The sequence below is a fragment of the Chanodichthys erythropterus genome, chromosome 2, assembly GCF_024489055.1.
Source record: "Chanodichthys erythropterus isolate Z2021 chromosome 2, ASM2448905v1, whole genome shotgun sequence".
NCBI classification, from domain to species: Eukaryota; Metazoa; Chordata; class Actinopteri; order Cypriniformes; family Xenocyprididae; genus Chanodichthys; species Chanodichthys erythropterus.
The window spans coordinates 17,607,174-17,631,938 of NC_090222.1; the positions used below are offsets into that span (position 1 = coordinate 17,607,174).

General features: G+C 36.1%; 1 protein-coding gene across 1 annotated transcript; it reads right to left on the bottom strand.

Moving 5' to 3' along the window:
• Positions 1-3,429: 3,429 nt before the first annotated feature.
• Positions 3,430-24,412, bottom strand: pitpnc1b (phosphatidylinositol transfer protein cytoplasmic 1b). The gene is made up of 10 exons (XM_067403062.1): positions 23,957-24,412; positions 21,484-21,632; positions 17,896-17,984; positions 17,712-17,719; positions 17,511-17,582; positions 12,117-12,209; positions 8,567-8,722; positions 8,410-8,473; positions 8,158-8,244; positions 3,430-7,779 (listed from the first exon to the last, which is right to left on the bottom strand). The coding sequence occupies exons 1-10, from the start codon at positions 24,002-24,004 to the stop codon at positions 7,619-7,621; spliced, it is 927 nt and encodes a 308-aa protein (XP_067259163.1). The 5' UTR covers positions 24,005-24,412; the 3' UTR covers positions 3,430-7,618.
• Positions 24,413-24,765: the final 353 nt, after the last annotated feature.

The window sequence follows — 24,765 nt, forward strand, 5'->3', positions numbered from 1 at the left end:
TTGCCAATTTAAATTTGCAACCAGGTTTACTCAATATTCGATAAAGTGTGTGCTCCATATTTTGAATTTTTTGGAAAATGGAATTTTGTTGTTGTTGTAATTAATGATGTAACTGAATTAATGAACTATAGACTAATTATTGAACAATTATTTAATAATTCATTCAATAATTAAGCTGTTGTAAGCCATTTTTTTATGTAAATGTGTCACTTTTTATGGAAAACTGTCATGCAATATCACACCTCTCTAGGTGTGTAAGGTTCTGTATATGGAGGACCAAACCTACAGGAAAACAAACAAATAAATAAAAATTTATTATTCCCACATGTTTTTATTTCCAGATTTATTTGTTTATACATTTTCTTTTTTCTCTTCGTGTGCAACATGTAAATGAGGTAGGCGGTCCTTTCATAGCTCCAGTGCATCATTGGTTGAGCACTCACGAGGAATCTAATCCATAGAGATCGGAATTTGATTTATTTTCCTATTATTGTATTTATTTATTTAGTTAGTTATCTGTAAACAACAAAATAAAATAAAATAAATATTCATATAATTCGCATGATACCAATGGCCGCGCCACCTGTCAATCATTTTGTACGCCCACGGTCACCCCAGAGCCGTTAAGTATGGGAGCAGAAAGCTAAGAGCGTGTCAGTTCACTCTGACAGTGATTTGCACTGACATGTCAATTGGACATTGTTCATTTTCGATGAGAGTTAACGATTCCCCGCGGCCTCCAGCGGTTTTAATCGGTTTAATCGCTGTCAACGATTTCACAGGTATTTTTTAAGGGCGGGGTCTTGGAAACAGTGGGCGTGTCTAATAATTGATATTGATTGTAGTTATGTCAAACCTCTTAAACACTTCTTCAACAAATCACCCATAAAGGTACGTCCTGGTCATGGAGTAGGAAAAAGCTTCGACAGCATGCCTAAGGCAGGTCCATCTATCTATCTATCTATCTATCATCTATCACAACATTTGCTGGTGGCTATCTGATGTTTTAATAGAAGCTGATTTCATGAAAATTGTGGAGATTCCCTGGTTTCCTGATTAGGATCTCATTACTATTATGGCCATGTTTAGGGTGGAGAGGCTTTTTGGCTGCTTGTTGGTGAAGCTTCATTACGTAATGGCATATGATGACCCTTGTATGTCACGCCCTGTGTGTTTTTGTGTGTGCACTCACATAATGTCCATATAATGACCATACTAACAATTCATTTTCTACCCTTGTTTGTGTCCATGACAACACTCAAGGCTATGTGTGTGCAAGCTTATGTTAATATGTGTGTGTGAGTATATAATTATCGCATTGTATGCTTTTAGGTTCTCTGCTTGTATGGAAAAGTGTAATTCCACCTTTGCGAATCAATAATACATCTCTATTAAGATCCATTGGGCTTTATTAGGCAACATATGCTGCGTTGTAGTGCAGTTCTGGCTATGTAATTAATGGGCTGGGTGGGCCAATTAAATTTGGGTCCTTTATGGTTGTGCTGATTGCTATGTTTAGGGCCTGAATTTCAATGAATGCCTCCCAAACATTCCCACCCTCTTGGGGGAGTATGTGCGTGCATGTGTAACTCTCTACATTTGCTTGCATGAGAGGATGCTTGTGCGTGTACCCGTGTGTGTCGGCTAGGGGTGGCTCCAGCAATATAATTACTGCTCATAAATTACCCTTGAGATCTTTTTAACCCACCTATACTTTTTTATGATGATAATAATGATTAGAGACAGGCAATAAAGGCATCGGTATCTGGGTTAGTTTGCAAGGCTTGGGTCAGTCTGTCTTTTAAGCAGCTGGTACAAGATTAACAGATCTGCTCTATTGATCTAGTTCGCAGTTACAGCGAATTCTATGAGAAAATGAGTGATGTTATCTTTGTCAGTTAAGTCTGACATTTAAAGGATTAGTTCCCTTTTAAATGAAAATTACCCCAAGCTTTACTCACCCTCAAGCCATCCTAGGTGCATATGACTTTCTTCTTTCTGATGAACACAATCAGAGTTATATTAATAAACATCCTGACGCATCCAAGCTTTATAATGGCAGTGAACGACTGGACCAACGAGTTCAAGAAAGTGCATCCATCCATCATAAACGTACTCCACTCCAGGCTATAATAAAGGCCTTCTGTGATGTGTTTGTGTAAGAAAAATATCCATATTTAACAAGTTATAAAGTAAAATATCTAGATTCTGCCAGACCGCCTTTTTTCGTAAGTTGAATACAGAAGTCTGTCAGAGGCTAGATATTTTACTTTATAACTTGTTAAATATGGATATTTTTCAGACAATTTGAATACGGAAGGCGTAGGGCATTGCATAAGCGTTTTGAACTGCAAGATTTTTACACTTTCTCTGTAAGTTGAATATGGAAGGCGGTCTGGCGGAAGCTAGTTATTTTGCTTTATAACTTGTAAATATGGATATTTTTTCCATAAAAAAAACGCTTCACTTCGCTTCGCTTCTGAAGGCCTTTATTAACCCCCCGGATCCGTGTGGAGTACGTTTATGATGGACAGATGCACATTCTTGAGCTTCATACTCGTTGGTCCCGTTCACTGCCAATATAAAACTTAGATGGGTCAGGATATTTATTAATATAATAATCATATATTAATATTAATATAATATACTCGGATTGTGATCGTCAGAAAGAAGAAAGTCATTGGGCCCTATGAAATCCGTTTTATTTTTTCCCAAATTCCGTTTTTTCCCTTTTAATTTTTCTGGATTCCGCTTTTTTCCATTTTATTTATTTTTTGACTCCATTTTAATGGTTAAATTAAATTTTAGTAATCAAAAAGCATGTCTAATTAATTGAAATAATGAATCTTGTCCAATTTACCAACAATTTAATAAAAGTTTAACAAAAAAAAAAAAAAAAATTACATTTTTTTTTAGGGCCCTATGATAAATGTTTTATTCTTTCCCCTCAAATTTTATTTTTACCAAATTCTGTTTTCTGGATTCCATTTTAATGGTTTAATTCCATTTTAATAATCAAAAAGCATGTCTAATTAATTGAATTCTTAAAAACAACAATATTTATTAATTAAAAAAATATATTTTTATGATTTTTTTTTTTTTTCTGAAGTTCTGTTGTGTATTTACATTTTTCTGGCAATCAAATGAACGCATACCATTTAATTGATCTTTTAATCATGAAATTAAACTTTTTTTTGTCAAACAATGTGCTGCACACCAGGGGTCTCATTTATAAAGCTTGCGTACGCACAAAACAAGGCTGGAAACGTGCGTACGCCAGTTCCCACGCAAAGGTTGTGATCTATAAAAACAAACTTGACGGGAGAATGTGCGCACCTTTAAAAAAAAAAAAAAAAACACTTTAAAACCAAACTTTGAGCCGTGCGTACGCACATTCTGGAGACAAAACTGATATGAATTGAGATAACAGATGTGCTACTTTCGATCACTTTTCCAGTGACACTGTTTTAATGACAGCGAGGAGCGCTGGGAGCACAATAATTCCTCTTTAAACTAAACTGCAGATGTTATGACAAAATATTTTTTCGAGAATGACGATCAGTGACGCACACTTAACTTAGATATTATGGAAGACACTGCTGGATTCAGTGGTCAAACGGTCCGTTGTCCAGTTTGAATAGGTCAAATGATAATATCTTACTGTATAACCGCAGCTGCAGGAGGTGTTGATGTCATGTGAAGGATCTTCAAACAGTTACCACTGTATTTGAAGGATATAATTTGAGGAAAATGGTAAGATTTGCATGTTTTCTTTTTAAAATACTCTGTCAGTGACGCGCCGAGTCAGACAATTGTATTTACACTGCAATAAATAAGTAGTCCGATCTGTTTCCACTAAAAATAGCCTATAAACTTCCTAAAAGATATGTTCACCTCATCAGCAAAACTGCATACATTTGATTTGAATGGTTTAAAACTATTACAATACTATCTGGCCAATGGAAATGAATGAATCAACTCTATCCTAAAACCTTTATCTGAAGTATTTTATACAATTTTGATATATTTATTCTAAAACATAAAGAGGATATTGGATGATCTTTATCAATATAATGTGCGGCACAAATGGCATTTATAGTCCATATCTAATATTTTCCAATGTCTTGTACCTTTGACGGTGTTAACCGTGGTGTCACGTGGATGGGAATATGTATGGAAATGATATGCAGATGAGGTTATGCATATTAAAACTAGGCGACATAAGCTCCATATATGGTGATGTCGGGGAGGAGAAAGGGTGGAGATGGACGTACACACAATCTTCCGCTGACTGGGATTTATAAAGGGATTTGTGTGCAGGTTCTGGTGTACACATGGTTTTATAAATCAGATTTTTTTTGTTTGTACGCTGAATCTAGCTTTTGCGTGTACGTACACTTTTAGTAGAGATCCTACGCACAGTTTTATAAATGAGACCCCAGAGCTTTACTGTTAAAATCAAAACATGGAAGAAACAGATAAATTATTAAAATATATTTTTAAACAATTATTGTTAAATTAATTTATCTAAATTCTACTGTACAACAGTAATATGTTTCTGTCAAGTTAAATCAAACTTTTATTTTGACGGTTTGCCTAGAGTTTTGAGTTTCTCTGTGTTTATGACGGTGGTTTTTCTCAAACGAAGCGGTTAAATGCTGATGAAGTGACTTTCAGAGTAGCTCTGGAGATGAATTCCTGCGTTCATATAGTGAGGCGACAGAGGACGAAAACACCGGGAGCGTCGCATGTGCTTCAGCGTGCGTGCGCTCCCGAGCGAGTGTGTGTGAGGTAAATGAAACCGCGCTTCCGCATCATTCATTTCAGAGTCACACAGGCATGCAGGATTCATGTTTAAATAGTCTTTTTGCAGTTTAATATTCACAGACACTAGTCTATATCACAATTTAATTTAAGTGTACTGACCTGCTTTTAATTCATTCATCAAAAATTTGACAAATTCTGTGACATTCTGTGTTATATAGTAAATTCGGTTTTTATGAATGGATTCCGCGATTCTATGATTGTGTAAATTATAGGGCCCTACATATACACCTAGGATGGCTTGAGGGTGAGTAAAGCTTGGGGAAATTTTTATTTTAAAGTGAACTAATCCTTTAATGGTTGTGAAACCGATGCAGATGGATATTCTGTATTTCAACGCAGTTTATCACTTTGAGATAATATGGGCTGTCAGATTCATGCTAGATATGATGTTGATACTTTTACTTTGTGAAATGCAAAATGTAAATTTTTGACATCAAATAGCTACTATTTTCAATATAATGAAATAAAATGAATGAGTATTGGAGGCTATCCGGCTTTAAAATGATGGAAACCCCCCATAATAATATAATAAAAAAGAAGTCCATACAAATCGAATCATGCACAATATTACTAGCATTTACATGACATGATTATTGTGTAGGTTCTATGATTTAAAGCATTTTATTCCATTGTGCTGTTTATTCTATTCTGATAGAGAGAACTGATCTTTTAATCTGTCTGCACTAGTGGTACTGCCTTAGAAGCTTTCTTCTAATGAAATTTATACATCAGAAATGTTCTCCTGAGAGCAGTAGAAATTGGGATGTGAAGGAGGGGCAGTAAGGAAAGGATGAGAGAGAATGCAGATACTGAGAAATTGAAAGAAAGAGAGAGTCAGAGCTGTAGCAGAACAGCCTGGAGTCCTTTGAGCTCTACTAGAGGACTTCAGGAACCATGGATTCAATCTTTGCCTTCCACATCCCTTCGTCAGAGAGATAAAAAGAAGAAGAAAAAAAAGCTAGTAATGAATGAATATGGCAATTGGAGGAAAAGGAGGAAGCAGCAGCAAGGATCTTTGCAATTATATGTGATGAGAAAAGGTGAATGTACTGATGACAGCAAAAATGCAGTTCTTCGAAACGCTTAAAGCTTACAACATGCTTGCTCTCAGACTTTTGTTTATAAAGTCACTTTTTATTGATGCTTTTTTGGGTCTTTTACCTCATACCTCATCAAGATGTGAGGAATTATAAGCAAGTAGAGATGCAGTGTTAAACCTGGCTAATACAAATAAACCTATTTATTTATTTATTTTTAATAAAACAATATACCATTCAAATGTTTGGGGTCAGTATTTTTTTTTTTTTTTCTTTTCAAGAAATTGATAGTGTTATTCCGCAAGAATGTATTAAATTGATCAAAAGTGACAGACTTTTATAATATTACAAAAGATTTCTATTTAAAATAAATGCTGTTCTTTTGAACTTTCTATGTATCAAAGAACCCTGAAAAAATGTATCACGGAAATATTAAGCATGTTTTTAACATTGATAATAATAAGAAATGTGTCTTGAGCAGCAAATCAGCATATTAAAAAGATTTCTGAACGATCGTTTGACACTGAAGACTGGAGCAATGACTGTTTTGCCATTGCATTATTTTTAAAATATAATAAAATAAAAAAAACAGTAATTTTAAATTTTAATAAATATTACTGTTTTACTATATTATTATTATTATTTGAATGGTGGCAGTATGTACAGTATAACAACTGAAATTGTTTTAAATGCTACAAGTGAATTTAGTGATTATGTACAATATTAAAGATGGATATTACTTTTGAGTTTTGCCATAGTTGCTAACTTACATTTAACAGTGTTATTAAATTACTTTATCTTTAAAAGAGCTATAGATGGCAAAGATGATCTGAATGTAAAAATTAATAAAATATATCTGCAGATACTGAGTGATAAGTTAAAAGAAAACTGTAATATTGGCCCTACCCAGTGTGGTATAGATGTATCATGCATCCCTTAGTTTATTATAAAAGTTTAATTAAAAAAATGTATTATAAAAAATGTTACGATGTGACCTTTTCAGCTTTTCTCTGTTAGTTTGAGCTGCTTGACATAGCAACATTGGCTTAAACAATGATGTGAGTTTGGGGTGTGGCTACTTGTTTGTTCAACAAATGCCAAAAATTACAAACACAGAATATCACCAGTGGCATGTATCCAATGACAGGTGTGATATCCGTGTCAAATAATGGATAATGTTGCATTGTAGTCTTTAATCTTCTCACCAAAAGTACTATTGATAATGTTCCATGTGCTGTGCAACTAAAAAATCAATAAGGTTCCTTCAATGTATTGATACAGGGTCAATAACCCATAACCCACTAGAAATTTCGGCTAGTTGCTCACAATCACCAGAATCCATATGATTGGGTTTCACTGAACCGGTCTACTGATTTCATCCATATGTCAATAGAGGCTTTTTATATCCATTGTGTGCTCAGGTTGGTCTGTGGTCCCCTTCATGTTCATTGGCTGTGGAATAGACAGTGTGTTCAATCCATTTTGGTGATGTGGGCTAGTCCGTGAGGAAAAGCGAATTAAGGCACTACAGTTTCACTCCATGGAGTCTTTTACATATAAAATTCTTTAGTAAAATGTTTTTTTTAATGTCAACCTTCACATGAACACAAGCATGCAAGTCCAGTGGGAATGGAGAGCTGAGAGTGACAACGTGGAATGTCTTTCTATCAGTTTTGGAAAGAAGAGGAAGTCCAAGTCGAGAGAATTGTGGCAAATTTTTCAAGAAGTGGTACTGGCAGTGGTCCTTGTGGGTCTTATTCCGGGGTAGAGTTTAATCTCAAGGGACTTTTGAGGGAGGAAGGGCTGGAGGAAGAGTCTGGCATGGCTACAGTCTTTACCCCCATCTTTTTCAGTGACGATTCATCCGTAACAGAGATGGAACGAGTGAAACTGGGTCGCACTGGAGGAGCAGAGTCTGAAAAGCAGACAAAAGAATCAGTTTTTACCACAAATGCTTCTGATTTAGCGTATCATGTTGCAACAGTTTTGTTAGATGAGTCATGATGACTTCCATATTATAGTGAAGTTGCATCACAGTGCTGACTAAACTGTAACAGCTGTTATGCAGTGTAAGACATTCACCAATAGAGGGCAGTGAGAGATGACAGAGTTCACATTGAAAATCTAGAAATCTAGAAATGTTATAATGAAAATTAATTTAAAAAAGTATGGTTCAGCACTATTTGTAGGTCACGATTCAATAAGCAAATTTGTGATTTTGATGGATATTCTCATTCTTATGCTATGCTGATAAATATAATTTCAGCATTTTGCTTCTTCTCTGAGATGTTACCTGTTAAGGTAATGTCACTCTTGAGTTGGCAGTTGGTTTCCTCCTGCTGTTTTCTCTCATACTCTCTCACCTGCTCGATTGTCATTCCTGCAAGCACAAATATTTGTTGTACGTTTGCTGTGTATTTGCGAAGAATTAAGACCGATGACTTACAGCATTCGAGTCTCAAGTGAAGGATCAGGATTCTCATGTGTACTTAACAGAGCATGTGATGAATTATGGTAATGAAGCATAACTATACGTCTCATTTACCATGCCACTCGTCAATCCATGCCACCGCCTGTCTGTGTCCCACCAACAGAATGTCACGAATGTTCTATGATGAATCATAACATGCCGTAATATGACACATGATGGGAATACATGAATAAAAAGCTTGATGTAATGCATGGGATGTTATGGTCAGTACCCTGTGAATGAAGTCCTCTGTTCTTCCCTGGAAGCCGTAGACCTCAAAGCTACAGGTGACTCTCTTGTAGGAGCACATGATGGGTTTAGTGGTGTTCCTCCAGCCATCCACTAGGGGTCCCCGGCCTGTTTTCTCTGACACCCAGTGTCTCAGATCCTGTTTGTTTTTAAGTAGATACACATTACCTGCTGAGTGAGCAGATCATTGCTTGTTCTTGTGTGTATGTATGTGTGTGTGTGTGTTGCATGCTGTGCATGAATCACTGTGCAGGGGTGACATTACTTTTCACAGCTGGTCATGTGGTGTCCCATTTTTAAAGCGTTAGAGGCACAAATTCCATGCTTTTTGTTGTGTGACCTATCAGATGCGCTTGATAAATGATTATCTAACATAAAATTAACCTAGCGTGAAAAGTAGCTAATATTAAACACATACATTTTGGTATCAGCCTTGCGTAAAATGAATGATTTATCTAACAAATCAAATCTTTAATATTTTAACATAATCAGCTTAATCGATGTTCAGTTAATTAAATGAGCAAAAATGTAATATTTAGCTGTGTCCCACATATTTTTTGCTTAAAGGGGTCATGAATTGTGTTGTTTTATTGTTTTATAATGTTTTCTGGGGGCACGTATAATGTTAGTGTTCTTTTTACATCAAAAATTGTCATAATGTAGAAATATAAGGCATTTTTCCTACCATTATTTTAGCCCTCTGATTTAAGGGACGTCTGCTGTGAGACTTCAGTGTAAAGGCCCACTGCTGTGATTGGCTAACATCTTTACATACGAAATAGCCAAGTATTACTCTCTCGAAAACTTTTAGCACGTTTTTACTATTACCGCTCTCAAGGTTAAAGGGATAGTTCACCCAAAAATGAAAATTTGATGTTTATCTGCTTACCCCCAGGGCATCCAAGATGTAGAGGACTTTTTTTCTTCAGTCGAACGCAAATTATGATTTTTAACTGCAACCGCCTGTCAGTCTGTCAGTCAAACAATAGCAGTGATTGGGAACTTGAACAATAAGAGTCAAAAAAACTTCCATAGACAAATCCAAATTAAACCCTGCGGCTCGTGACGACACATTGATGTCCTAAGACACGAAACAATCGGTTTGTGTGGGAAACCGAACAGTATTTATATAATTTTTTACCTCTAATACACCACTATGCCCAACTGCGTTCAGCTTCCGGCTAGTGAGGTCGGATCGCGCTCTGACAGCGGCAGTGATGTCTCGCGCTCATTGAAGTATATGGGCGAGACATCACTTCCGTCATCACAACGCGTTTTTTGACCTCACTAACAGGAAGCTGAACGAAGTTGGACATAGTGGTGTATTAGAGGTAAAAATTATATAAATAATGTTCGGTTTCTCGCACAAACCGATCGTTTCGTGTCAATCAAAGCTTTTATTTGACTAATGAGGAAGTTTTCAGTTTTGAAACTTAAAGGATATTCTTATAGTACAATGACCTCTTATAAATTAAAAGCTCACAGAAAAAATGATTTCTCAATTCATGACCCCTTTAATAATGTTACTGCACCCCAAAAAGTGTAACCTTTTGTTTCAATTGTGATACCCAAGAAGTAACATTATTTGGACCCTTTTTAAAGCGTAAAGTCATCTTATTCCATTTTCAGTTTCCACAAGTTGTATTGTTGATTGCATTTATCAAGCTCAACCAATCAATTCTGTTACTGTTATATTGTAAAAATTATCAAACAAATAATTTACTTTAACGGAAAAACCTAGCTCCTATTTTCCATATTTAGCATTCATTTTCATTTAATGCTAATGGTATGTTAATATAATTTTAATTTCTGAAGATTGTCAGGCCCTATTTTGTACCGTTATTTTAGCACGTTTATTTTAGCACTGTGATTATCAGGCTCTGTTTTTGTTCATTTATTACAGTAATTGACAATTACAGAACATAATTAGTCTTTACTATATTATTTGAAGTATTTATTCACCCGTCTGTTGTTTTGGTCCCTTTTGTCTGTCTGTATGATATAATAGTTTGCCTTATGTCAACAAGTCTGAGTTTGTCTTTGTATCTCAGCTGTTTAGTTTTTTTTATTTCTCATTGAAAGAACTGTAATCCTTGGATTTGTCCTATTCCTAACTCGGCATATGACAGCTATGGATTTGAGGTCGCACATGACTGAATCAGAGTGTAAAACATGCTTTCCTCTGATGTATTATTTGTCCACTGAAAAAGCAGCAGATTCAGATGAACTGTCTCTCTAAGAGGAGCACACAGAGAAATGTGGTTTTTATGTAATGTTTGTCTTGTGGTTTTTGTTTCTGCACTTGTGTGCACACATACTTATGTAGAGCTATGCAAGTCTCTGTTGTGTCATTTAAATGCTAGCTTTGAAGACCTTTGCACTGCTGTAAGGGTGCAAAGACCTAGAGAACACAGTAGACTGGATGGTTATTTATTTGTGAGTCAAATTTGTTCACCGTTCAGAATTGAACTGAGAATTTAATTCCAATTAAATTTGATGAACATGATACATAAGATTCAATTTTAAGGAAGAACAAGCAATTTACTCAATAAATTAAGTGGATTTAAATAGTTTTTTTTTATAAAGTTATCTGAAAACATTGTTGCTTAAAAATTGTGGTGCTGTATTATTTTCAAACAAAAAATAAACTTAAAAAATAAAAAAAATCTGCCTTTTGTTTCTGATTAAATCAGATAAATCATTACCAATTTGTTCTTTTCTGTTAATTTTTAATACACTGACTATATAAATCCACTAAATTAATTTATTTATGAAATCATCTTTAATACTTTGCTCACATAGTATACATATAATTGCTTTATATTTGAGGAAGGGGGTCTCTCTCAAGAGGATTATATTTGGGGGTCCTTTACATCAAAAAAGAAAAAAATGTTTTGAAAATTCTGTCATCATTTACTCACCCTCAAGTTGTTCCAAACCTGTATACATTTCTTTCTTCTGCTGAACACAACAGAAGATATTTTGAAGGATGTCGGTAACCAAAGTGTTGATGGGCCCCGTTGATTTCCATAGTAATTTTTCCCCCATATATAGAAGTCATTGGGGTCTATCGACTGTTTGGTTATTCATATTCTTCAAAATATCTTCTTTTGTGTTCAGCAGAAGAAAGAAATTCACACAGGTTCCCTTGAGGATGAGTAAATTATGACAGAATTTTCATTTTTGGTTGAACTATCCCTTTAACTTGACAGCACTCAGTTTAGTCTAATGAGCTGAGATTTTCTTTTAGCCTACATATCAGTAGATAAATAGGCATAATTAGTCAAAATGAATGATTTATGTTTTGACAAAACTTGTGTTAGAGTAATGAAATTCCTCTTATGTAGACTGCTGTTCCATACATTCCTCTTCCTGACGTTCCCGATTCAAATGCCAATTTAGCATCCGGTGGCGTGTGGCCAATTCAATTCACATTCCAACTCATGAATTGAAAATGAGCCCACTCATAAATTCAGAATTTTACCCACCCCTGATTTAGTTTTGTCATGCATTTATGCCGAATGTATATGTACCTCCGACTTCTTGTAATGCTTATCAGGGATCGGATCGCACAAAATATCCAAAAAGCAGACACTGTCTTTTGGAGTTGGGTCATCGCCGAACATCTGCACAGGAGACATCAGACAGCATGGTCAGACAAATCATATCAAAGAAAACACTGCTTTCTTATTCCAGCTAGTCTATAATGCCCAAGTAAAATATGACACTGTAACTTAAAGTTTTGTAAACATAGAAGAATAAAAATGCACCAACTTCTGCATCTGATTGAAGACAAAGGGAAGCTGTTTCAGTGCTCAGCATAGCTCAGAGCAATCTTAATATAAAATGCCACACAATGCAACCGGTTAAACATTCTGTAGCCCATTACAGAACCTTGACACACTACATAACAGAAAGACCGTAGGGCGTAGGCAGAGACTGTGAATTAATGCAAAAAACATGGAAACAAAGAGTGCAAAATCAAGCCTACTATAGGCAGAAGTACTGAATTATGCAAACTACTGCAGGCCAATGGAGAAAGAAACCAGATAACAAGTCTTAACTTAAAGGAGACTGTGCAGCATTGCAGGTGCTTTTTGCACCCGCTGGAATCTAAGAGAAGAGAATGAATGAAAAATAAGCAATTGAGAAAATAAGTGGTGTTCTGTTCTCTCTTTTGTGGTCTCTCTCTGTTTCAAAAACTTTGCAGTCTTTTTATGTTGTTTATGGGTTAAAAACAATGCAAGTGTTTTAACAAACCCCTGCTCTTTTCCCTCTCCTGTTCTTTCCTCTGTGTTTGTCTTTTTATCTCTGTCTCCTCATGAGAAAAGCTGTTTGCTGCCTCTTGTCTGATGTGTTGACACTTTCACCAGTATTATTTTGATTTGTTTGGCTGTGCTGGAGTTGTGAAACTTGTATGCAGTGCCTGTATGTTGATGTTCATTTGGAGGTTAAGTGCATATGTAATATACACAGTGCTGGATAGATTACTTACAAATTGTACTCTGTTACTGATTCCAAATTACATGACAAAAATTGAAATTAGTAATGTAATCCATTACATTACACATTTTATTTGATTACTTTTAGATTACTTTTGGCAACATGAACTGGATAATATTGTACCATACTGATATTAAAGGTGGCCAAGAATGCTTTTTCACAAGATGTAATATAAGTCTAAGGTGTCCCCTGAATATGTCTGTGAAGTTTCAGCTCAAAATACCCCATTGATTTTTTTTAAATACATTTTTTTAACTGCCTATTTTGGGGCATAATTAACAATGCACTGATTTAGCAACCAAACGAGTTGTCGACTATATTACAGCCTGATTACAGCGCATTTACAAAGTTCACACAGCTAATATAACCCTCAAGTGGATCTTTACAAGATGTTCATCATGCATGCTGTATGCATGCTTCGAATTATGTGAGTAAAGTATTTATTTGGATGTTAACGTTTTATTCTGAGTGAATTTGAGGCTGTCCTCTGTGGCTAACGGCTAATGCTACACTGTTGGAGAGATTTATAAAGAATGAAGTTGTGTTTATGAATTATACAGACTGCAAGTTTTTAAAAATGAAAATAGCGATGGCTTTTGTCTTCGTTAATACAGTAAGAAACAATGGGAACTTTAACCACATTTAACAGTACATTAGCAACATGCTAACGAAACATTTAGAAAGACAATTTACAAATATCAGTAAAAATATCATGCTGTCATGGATCATGTCAGTTATTATTGCTCCATCTGCCATTTTCGCTGTTGTCCTTGCTTGCTTACCTAGTCTGATGCTTCATCTGTGCAGATCCAGATATTAATACTGGCTTGTGTAATCCCTTGAACATGGGCTAGCGTCATGCAAATATTGGGGGCGTACACCCCGACTGTTACGTAACAGTCGGTGTTATGTTGAGATTCGCCTGTTCTTCGGAGATCATTTAAACAAATATTTATAGCCCTAGATAGAAAAATTGAATTTACCTCGGCATAGTTAAATAACAAGAGTTCAGTACATGGAAATGACATACAGTGAGACTCAAACTCCATTGTTTCCTCCTTCTTTTATAAATCTCATTTGTTTAAAAGACCTCCGAAGAACAGGCGAATCTCAACATAACACCGACTGTTACGTAACAGTTGGGATCATTAATATGTACGCCCCCAATATTTGCATATGCCAGCCCATGTTCCCAACATTATGAAAGGCATTAGACAAGGGCAGAATGTCTGGATCTGTGCAGAGCTGAATCAACAGACTAGGTAAAATGTCAGATGGAGCAATAATAACTGACATGATTCATGATATCATGATATTTTTAGTGATATTTGTAAATTGTCTTTCTAAATGTTTCGCTAGCATGTTGCTAATGTACTGTTAAATGTGGTTAAAGTTACCATCGTTTCTTACTGTATTCATGGAGACAAGAGCCGTCGCTATTTTCATTTTTAAACACTTGCAGTCTGTATAATTCATAAACAACTTCATTCTTTATAAATCTCTCCAACAGTATAGAATTAACCGTTAGCCACAGAGCACTATCAAACTCATTCAGAATCAAATGTAAACATCAAAATAAACACTGTACTAATGCGATTAGACATGCTGCATGATGATCACTTTGTAAAGATCCATTTTGAGGGTTATATTAGCTGTTTGAACTTTTTTTATGGGCATGGAGCACGAGAATTAAAGGGCCACACACCCTGAATCGGCTCATTTCTAATTATGCCTCAAAATAGGCAGTTAAAAAAATTAATTAAAAAAATCTATGGGGTATTTTGAGCTGAAACTTCACAGACACATTCAGGGGACACCTTAGACTTATATTACATCTTTTAAAAAAAGTTCTAGGGCACCTTTAAACACCGCATTATGTCAGGGCTTCCCAAACTGGGGTTTGCGAAGGAACTGCACGGGGTTTGTTAGTTTATTGAAAAGCTAATAATTAGATAAAAATTAAAGGTGTCATCTTAAACTACTTTTACAAGATGTAAAATAAGTCTCTGATGTCCCCAGAGTGTGTATGTGAAGTTTTAGCTCAAAATAGCATGTTAAATTTGTCACTTTTTGAGGGTGAGCAAAAACTTTTTGTGTGTGTCCCTTTAAATGCAAATGAGCTGCAGCTCTTATGTAGAGGGCGGAGTTTCAAGAGCTTGTGTTAGCAGCTCCGATTGCCTCATGCAGACTCACTGAAAATGTCTCTGGGGCAGGATTTATGTAAATTTTAGGGTTAGTGATGTCACCAACTTGGGAAGAAGTTCATTGTAGTTCCTACCAGCCGTTTGTTGTAGTCCTTAAACAGAGAGTTCTTTAAAAGAAAATATCTCCCTTTGCATTGAACTTTGAGCGTCGTAACTTTGCAGATACTGTTTATGCTCTAACAGCAACATTACACACTAACTAAAGTTAAAAAAGTGAAATCGCAATGAACCACCCCTTTAAAATAAATAATACAAATTATAATTAAATATGTTTGAAAGAAAAAAGCCTTTCAAAGACATGGCAATGATTAATGACTTATTAATAATTCAAATAATAATTAATGTGTATGTCAGGAGATGATTCAATATGCAATGTTGCAATGTTAAGAAAACACTCCTTAAAAGTGAGATGATTTCTGTAAATCCAGTGATCAAATGCTTTATGGTGTCTCAATATTCCATGCAATTATAGCCACCTGACTAGTGGCTTGTCTCTGTGTGCAATTTCACAGAACTTGAATACTTGAATGTAAGGGATATGCTTTTTTAGAAAGGAAAAAGAAGAATTGGGGAGAATCAATAAAATAATAATTGATTTAGTGCCATTCTGTGAATAATATGTAATCATGTAATCAGTAAAGTAACTGTAGTCCGATTACAAGTTTTTTTTTTTTTTTTTAGATTAAATGTAATATAATCTAATTACAAGTATTTAACTTTTTGAATTTGAATAACCAGGGTAACCAGTTTATGGGCCCCATTGACTTCCATAGTATGGAAAACAATTATTATGGAAATCAATGGGACTGTTCAATTGTTGGAAGTGACGAAAGTGATGTGACATGAAGGCCAAGTATGGTAACATTCTTCTACATTCTTCAAAATATCTTTTAGCAGAAGAAAAAAATTCATACGGGTTTGGAACAACTTGATGTTGAGTAAGTGATGACAGAATTTTCATTTATGTGTGAACTATCCCTTTAAGTCATGTGTATGCGAATGTGGGAGTTTGTCTGCTGGTATGTGGAGAGAAAGTTGGATGAGTTGGAGGAAATTGTATCATTTACAAAGTATCAATAACAAAACTTCCCCTGCCATCTCCCTCGCACTTTCTTTCTCACAGGCAGACTTGCTCATAAATCTCTGAGCTGCTTTGTGGCAGGTTGGATCTTGTTTAAGTCTTATTTTTCATTTCTTAATAACAGAGAGCACTCCGGGGCACAACGGCCCCTCTCTCTCTCGGTCGCTGTATGCAAACAAACACACAGCAAACCAGTAATAACTCAACTCATCTCAATAACTACTAAGTAAAAAGTCTAAATGACAACACAGCTAAATGAATTGTTTGTTTGCAGCTATACTGTCTGTTTGTTCACTTTATTAAGCAGGAGTCTCAAATTACCTGAAGGCCAGTTAAAAAAAAAAAAATGTTTTTACAACCTAAAACTTTAACTGTCTACAGTTATTTGTGCAGTTGTATGGTTATTGATGCATAGAATGACCTCAGAGTGACTCATGATATTGTGTTTTCTGAGAACAGAAATTTTGTCCTTGCAGGTATTATCCCATTAAAGGATTAGTTCACTTTAAAATGAAAATTACCCCATGATTTACTCACCCTCAAGCTATCTTATGTGTGTATGACTTTCTTCTTTCAGACGAATACAGTCTGAGTTATATTAATAATCACCCCGATGCTCCCAAACTTTATAATGGCAATACACGGAAGCTACCTGTTTGAAGCTCAAAAAAGTGCATCAATCCATCATAAACATATTCCACATGGCTCCAGGGGGTTAATAAAGGCCTTCTGAAGTGAAGCGATGCATTTGTGCAAGAAAAATATCCATATTTAACAAGTTATACCAGTAGTACTTTGCGTAAGTTACAAATAAACAGCCCTGTTGATTTGAATAAGAGCATTATCAATTTGCTACACATGTACACAGCTGCTACACTCCACCTCAGGACAACAGTGCCTTTAAAGGTGTCCTGTGTCACAGGAGTGAGGAGGAGTGTTTGGATCTGCTTACCTGACTATTACTACTGCTTCCGAGACAGACACAGGCACAATGGCCTTTACAAGGACGCGGCAGCTACGTGTGCCTCTGATGAATCGTCCTCCTTTAAGAGGATTATCTCCTGTAAGAACACACACTATGCATCTGTGTGTGTGTGTATGTGTGTGTGTATGCATGTGTGTTGCCATCTCTCACTCACATTTTCACTGCAACCGTTGTCATTCTCAAAGTGCGTCTCAATCTTGACATGGAACCTCGGTAGGAAGGAACACTTTTGAAACGAGAGAGAGAGAGAAAAACTATAAGGCGGGAGAGTGAGGTGATTATGTTGTATGCTCAGTGGGGTCAGTGAGCACAGAGCAAACTGCATGAGTTTGAGCTGACATGTGAGAATACTTACAGTGTACTCTGTGGTAAAACACCAATGGACGGAGAAAAAGAAAAGTATGCAGAAGAGAAACAGAGTGTTAGGTTACAGTTGGTTACTAGTGCATTAAAAACACAAGTTGGATGTATGTGCCATGAGACGGCACATTAATATTCAAAAACTGGTGTATTTATTGTAACAAAATCCTTGAACTGACCTGTAATGGTGTAAGGGTAGAAGTTCCAGGCAGTTTCTGTTATATAAAAAGCCATGGGAACAAACTTTCTCATCCAGGTTGGCAGTTTGCTGAACACAGACAAAAAGGGAAATGAGAAGATGTTATGATCAGGGGGTGATGCATTACAAGTAATTTGAGTTATGTAATCAGATTATTTTTTTCAAGTAACTAGTAAAGTAATGAATTACTTTTAATTTACAACAAAATGTCTAAGTTACTTTGTTTTTCCCATTTTTCCCAGGCGTTGTGTGCGGTGTATAAACATGATGGTTATTGTAGTCCAAGACTAAATGTGAGCAGGCATTTACTCATCTCACTTGCACAAGAACAGAGTCAGTAATCCTCAAAATGAATAAAAACAGTGAAATGCAATCTCAGGATACTGCAAAACCTGCAATAATTAAATGAAACAAATATACTTTGTGTATTTAATCTCACTTTATTAACCAATGTTAATGCTGCTGACCTTCGATGATGCAATTAAATCATACTAGTAAGCAAAAATGACTTTAGATAAACTTTAGATTCTTCTTCAATCAGCACATCTGAAAGGTTTGTACGAGTTGCGCTCTCAAATATACAGGCGTGAATTTGCATTTCCTGCAGCCTGAGGCTTGGCTTAGTCATTTCACTTTTGGTGTGAAAGGGCCTTCACAATTGCCAAAAATAGAACTTGTTTGTTTTTTAATAACAACAAAAAAAGCAAGCCCAGACCAGTTGAGAAAAAGTAACGCAGAAGTAATGGAACACATTACTTTTCATAAAAAGTAACTAACGCAATTAGTTACTTTTTAGGAAGTGATGCAATATTGTAATGAATTACGTTTAAAAGTAGCTTTTCTCAACACTGGTTATGATGATGCAACAGACGCATTCTACAAAGATATAAACAACCCTCTGTTTAATCCTGCAAGAAGTTTGGAGTCAGTAAGATTTTAATGCTTTTATTCAGCAAGGATGCAGTAAATTGATCAAAAGCGACAGACATGTAATGTAATGTTATATTTCAAATAAATCTGTTCTTTTAAACTTTACATTCATCAAAGAATCCTGTAAAAATATTAGCAGCACACCATATTAAGCAGCACAACTGTTTTCAACTTTGATAATAATAAAAAATGTTTCTTGATTACCAAATCAGCATATTAGAATGATATCAGAAGGATCATGTGACACTGATGACTGGAAATTCAGCTTTGCCATCAATATAAATTACTAAATAAATTACATTTTAAAATATATTAAAATAGAAACCTTATTTTAAATTGCATAATATTTTACAATATTAGTGTTTTTACTGTATTTTTAATCTTACTGACCCCAGACTTTTGAACGGAAGTGTACATTGTTCAATGGTTGGCTAAAATTATTTGAAAAAAAGATAATTCTGAGAAAATGTCTTGCATTGTTTGTTTACAGTTGCCCTTTGTTTTGATATTTTGTGTCTTATTTAATCATTATTTAAAGGGGACCTATAATGCCCCTTTTCACAAGACGTAATAGAAGTCTCTGGTGTCCCCAGAATGTGTCTGTGAAATTTCAGCTAAAAATACCCCACAGATAATTTATTATAGCTTGTCAAAAACATGCAATATGCAAAGGAGCTGCTGCTTTTTCCAAAAGAGGGTGAAGCTTTAACAGCTCATGCTCTGGTTAATCAACAACAACAAAGCTGGAGAATCTCACGCAGCCAAAATGAGGATTTTCAGTAGCGGTGTTCAGCCTTAAATTGTTCAAACCGTAGTCAGACACTGATGGAGAGACTCAGTAAGAAGTTACAACTTTTAAAATGCAACTGAGCGTTTCTGAATGGTTAGTGGATACTTTTTTGTAGTTGCTGTGGAGTTGATTCAACTAGCATGTACCATCATGTTAATCTTTTGTGCAAAACCCGTATGGTCGCCCACTATCCATAACGTACCTGTTTGCCAAACAGAGCCATACACACCAGGCTAATGTTTATGATTGCTATCAAATGCTGTGAATGGTCTAATATTTTTTCCAAAAGTATCACTCGGACAGAAACGCTAATTTTTTTGGCAGTCGAGCTTGCCAGGGTCAACTTGCAGGCTATCCAAGCTAACGTGACTCTAAATAGTGTTCTTTGCTCAAACTTTCACCTTGGCCTTAGAACTGGTACACTGTTCTAAGTACACTGTTCTCAGTGTACACTGTGTGCACTGAAAACAAAATGGCGGCGCCGTGGGTGGAAACGTGCAGATTAAGGGGCAGTAAGATTATAATAAGATCCCCTTCCTATGTCACAAGGGGAACAAAATCTGAACAGCTCGTTTTTTCACATGCTTGCAGAGAAAGGCTTGCCAAAACAAAGTTACTGGGTTGTCCTTTTTTATGTTTTCTGTGTTGGTAGATGCACTGGGGAACTGATTATACCACTTAAACACGGAAAAAGTCATATTTTCATGATATGTCCCCTTCAATCATGTAAAGTTTGTGCCCAGATACTTTTTAGGGCCGCTGTAGATGTGTATGTGTGCTGGGGTAAGAGGTCAGGCATCTGTCACAATAGCTATAAGTCTCACTTCCAGAGGTGTCTGGTGCCATCTGTCCCTCACAAAAAATGCAGTCAGAGTCCAAGAAACCCCAATACAGAGAGAGAGAGAGAGGGAGAACAGGCGAAAGAGATAATGAACTCAGCACTGTAAGATAAGGCAGCACAGACAGCGGTTGAGATTTACAGCCTGAGGACTGGAGTGATGGATGGATGGACAGAGGATGAGAAAAGAGGGGTGGAGAAGAGATGTAGATCATTCACGGTCAGCCAGCTGTGTCGAGTGCCACGGATGTGGCTGTGCGTTCTCACACTCTCTCTTTCCCATTCCTGAAGTGACAGACATTTCCACAGTGTGTCCTGCGGAACAGCACAATCCCACCAAACAACTACCAATACATTACAATCCTTTGACGCTCGTATCTTGACGATACAAGTTAAATTATTCATAATTACAATGCAGTGCTTCAGCATGATGTACTTGTAAACAGCATATAATGATCTCATCTGCGGTAATATCAGCATTTGAATTAGACTCACATGCTTCACGATAAGATTTATTTGACCATTAGGAACTTAATGCTCTGCCCTTTTGGTCTTTGCTAACACATTAATGGCTTGAAAAATTTGTTTTACTGCTAGAGGTGCAGTAATTCATATTCACCACAGCATCTAATGACTGAGTGTGTGTGTGTGGGGGGGGGGGGGTGTTTTGTCCTTGTAGGGCTAGAGTGTAAAGAATGTAAGAAAACAGGCAATTACAATAAGTGTGTATGCATGTTCACAGCGTGGGATGATATCAGACTGAATGTCTACGTGATCTTCCTCAGGATGGTTATGTTGCTGTGCAATTCTGCTTAAACCCGAAAGGGAGAGAAAAGGTATTTTTGGAGGGAAAGTGAGCGATGGACGGAGCTCTGCTGCATGCATAAAGGTGTTAGCTGCAGTCATCAATAATAGCTGATCGCAGGCACGTTGGCAGGTGGGTGATGTAAACCGTGAACGAAACAGGATCGCTTATGCGTGCGTGCGCGCGTGTGTGTGTGTGCTCTCACCTGTTGAGGTAGATGCGTTTCTCTGTGATCTGACCGTCTCCGTGTTTGTGGTCTGTGCAAGGTTCATTACGGACAACCTCCACCCCTTCGCCTCCCCCGCTCTGCTCTCTGCTGTGCTTGCTGATCATGTATAACTGGCCGATCTTGTACTGAGGAAGAAAGAGAAAAATTGCTGACCTCTGTTTGTGACCTCATATGTTTCATTTCTCTTTTTTTGGCCTTGTTTTTTAGATGTAGGTTGAGCAAAATTCTGGGTTTTAGAAATGGCTCCCTTTCAGCTCATGATTTGGAATGTGAATTTTATTGGCCACGTTCCACATGGATGTTGAATTGGAATTTAAATTGGAATGACAGGAAGTTAATTAAAATAGAGAGGTTTCTTTAGTCTTGCGTAAGACAACATAAATATTTACCTTACTGATCTGGACTATTTCGGCTAATTTAATCTCTGATATGTACGCTTCATCTCAACTGATTTAAGTTTAATAATGCCAAATTACATAGCAATCAAGATTTTAATTTTGCCATGCAGCAATTAAAAAAAGATCACATTGTTTTCAGGAAATATTGGAGTCTATTGAATATATATTACCATTTCTTATTATCATTTTATTTACTTATAATATATTGTGTAAGTTAGGGCATTTTGGAAAAATATGTGTTCTGCCATAATGATGAAACAAAATTTAATTTGTTAAATATAATAAAACATCTATAAATTGAAAATTTAAATTAATTATATTACATTTCTCTAGGTATATTGCAATCAGAAATTGATTTTTAATAATGTATTTTTTTGGAATACATTTTGTGGTATGTGCTATTACGATAAAGTAGCAATTTAAATGTTATTAACAAAATGATAAATTTCATGAGCTTATTTTATTTTTATTTATTTATTTTTTATTTTTTTTGATAATGCCTTGTCCCATAATCTATTAAATAAAATTTGACAAGGCCTAATGAATCACCTATAAATTAAATATTTTTCTTAAATTATATTACATTTCTATAGGTGCCTTTTTGCGATCAAACATTGATTATTAATATTTTTTGATAATATATGTGCTTTTATGATAGCATATAACAGTTTTTATTCTGAGAAATGTAAAGAAGTGTAAACAAAATGAGTTTAAAAAAAAAAATACTAAACACTTACTTAAACATTTTACGTTTCCATAAAATTTACCCTATACACAAAATTGGAATGTCACATAAAACATTTGCAAATAAAGCAGTATTTCCATCCCATGTGTTCAAGAGAACAAAATCATCACTTCCTATTGGGATATTGGGATATTCCGATGCCTGCTGTTTAGGAAGTCAGTCGTGTGAGACACTTCTCGGAGGGAATTAAACCAAATCATTTTAATGACAGACTTTGGCTCGAGCATTTCAGAATGATCAAAACCAATATTTGAGATGCTGTGCAATGAAATTGGTCCACTGGTTAGTCCAGTTATCCAATCACATCCACTTTTGAGACAACATTTTTGTTGCGCATTGGGAGATTTATTCAGTAAATGTGTTTCCATTATTGTGCATGTCTTCTTACCAATTAAAAAAATGATCCTCCTCAATTGAGCTCATACGTTTCTCATGCGCATTTTTAGAATTTATGAGCAGATTGGCGCTTCCATCCAAGGTTTTTTTTTATGTGATATCCCAAATTGCACATAAAAATAGGTGGATGGAAACATAGCTATTGTCTTTGTCATAGTGTGCTTGATCTCTCATCTGACATATGTTTTTTTTTTTTTTTTTTGTCTAAGGTTTGATGTTCTCCGAAGAGCACAAATTTTTTTCAGGATAATTATTTTTCCGTGTCGGCTGCACTGACAATGTTCCTGCTTTTGTCTGAGGACTAATTGTTTTGAAATCTGTTTACGTGAATAATCATTGTCACTGATGATGACGACAAAGACCTTGTGAGGCTTGAAGCATAAAAACGCTGTGTGCACGCACAACAGAGCTTCTCCAGAAAAAGGGGGTGGTGCTCCTGTCTGGAAACTATGCGGTCTAGTGCTGATGTAGTCCATAGACGAATTCTAAGTCAGACATTTAGGCCAGGTGTGCTTGTGTGGGCTTGCCTGAACGAGCACAAGTTGGCTACTTGAAGGTGAAACATAGACAGACTAAATAATCCCTGACCCTCGTGTAGAAAGCCGAAGCTGTTTGTGGGAAAGACCTTTGTGTTTTGTTTCTAGCCTGAAGGTGAATCACTCACTCCTGCCTTCAATTGAAAGCACGTAACTGGTCAGACCCGTTTTTGGTAAAGAAACTGAAATGGGGAGATTATGAAATACAACCCACAGACATACACAGAACTAGATTAAGGATTCATCTGCATAAACAGAGTGGGATAAACATCTCAATAGTGTTTACTTTCATGCACACTAATCATGTGGACAGCTGCAGTACACACAAACATATGGAAGCAAACCCAAACACATGTAAAAAGTTACAAACTTACCTCATCGACAGTGAGCGGCATGCATATCCGGTATTCTTTTATCAACATGGTTTGGTTTAAATGAGGTTTGCTTTATCCTTTTGCCTTTCTTTTTTTCTCTCTCTGTTTCTCTTAAGCGTCTGTTTCCTATACTTTCAAACTGTGTCAGCGCATGAAACTGTCAAGCGGTTTCCGTAAAGCAATGTTGCACCCCTCTTCCTCTCTCACTTCACTGATGTCAGAGCTGCTCCTGTAAACTCTGCCAATGTGTATCCGCCGTGTTTATTTTATTGTTCTCATAGTCTCTCTGTCTTTTGTCTGTCTTTCTCTTTCAGTGTCCCTCTTTCCTGGCTCTCTGTGTCATGAATGTACTCACTCCCTTCGCATTTAGTTCTTCCGTTCTGTTTTTAATTTATGGTTTAGTGAGATATTGCAGAGATAAGAGCAAAACCGAAGCTTCCTCTCTCTACTTCTCTCTTTCTGTGTCTGTCAAAGAAGAAAACAGACTGCAGTTCATGTGTAACCTTGCCATGTTCTTTGCCCCTCCCTCTTCCCTCCCCTTGTCTCCGTTGTGTGTGCATTCTTTTCTTCTGTGCTTATCTTTATTCTCTTTCCTCCTTTACTCATTCCTCCCCTTCCCTCCTCCACCTGGCTTTACTTTCCTCCGCTGATTTCCCACACAATACCAGCTCTCCATCTTATTCATCTCTCATAACTACAGTCCTACTTTCACTTTCTCCCTCTTTCCTGCTTTGTCCCGCTCTCTAATATATCAATATAACTTCACTTTGCCCCAGATCAAACATTCACACTCTGTTTACAATACAAAA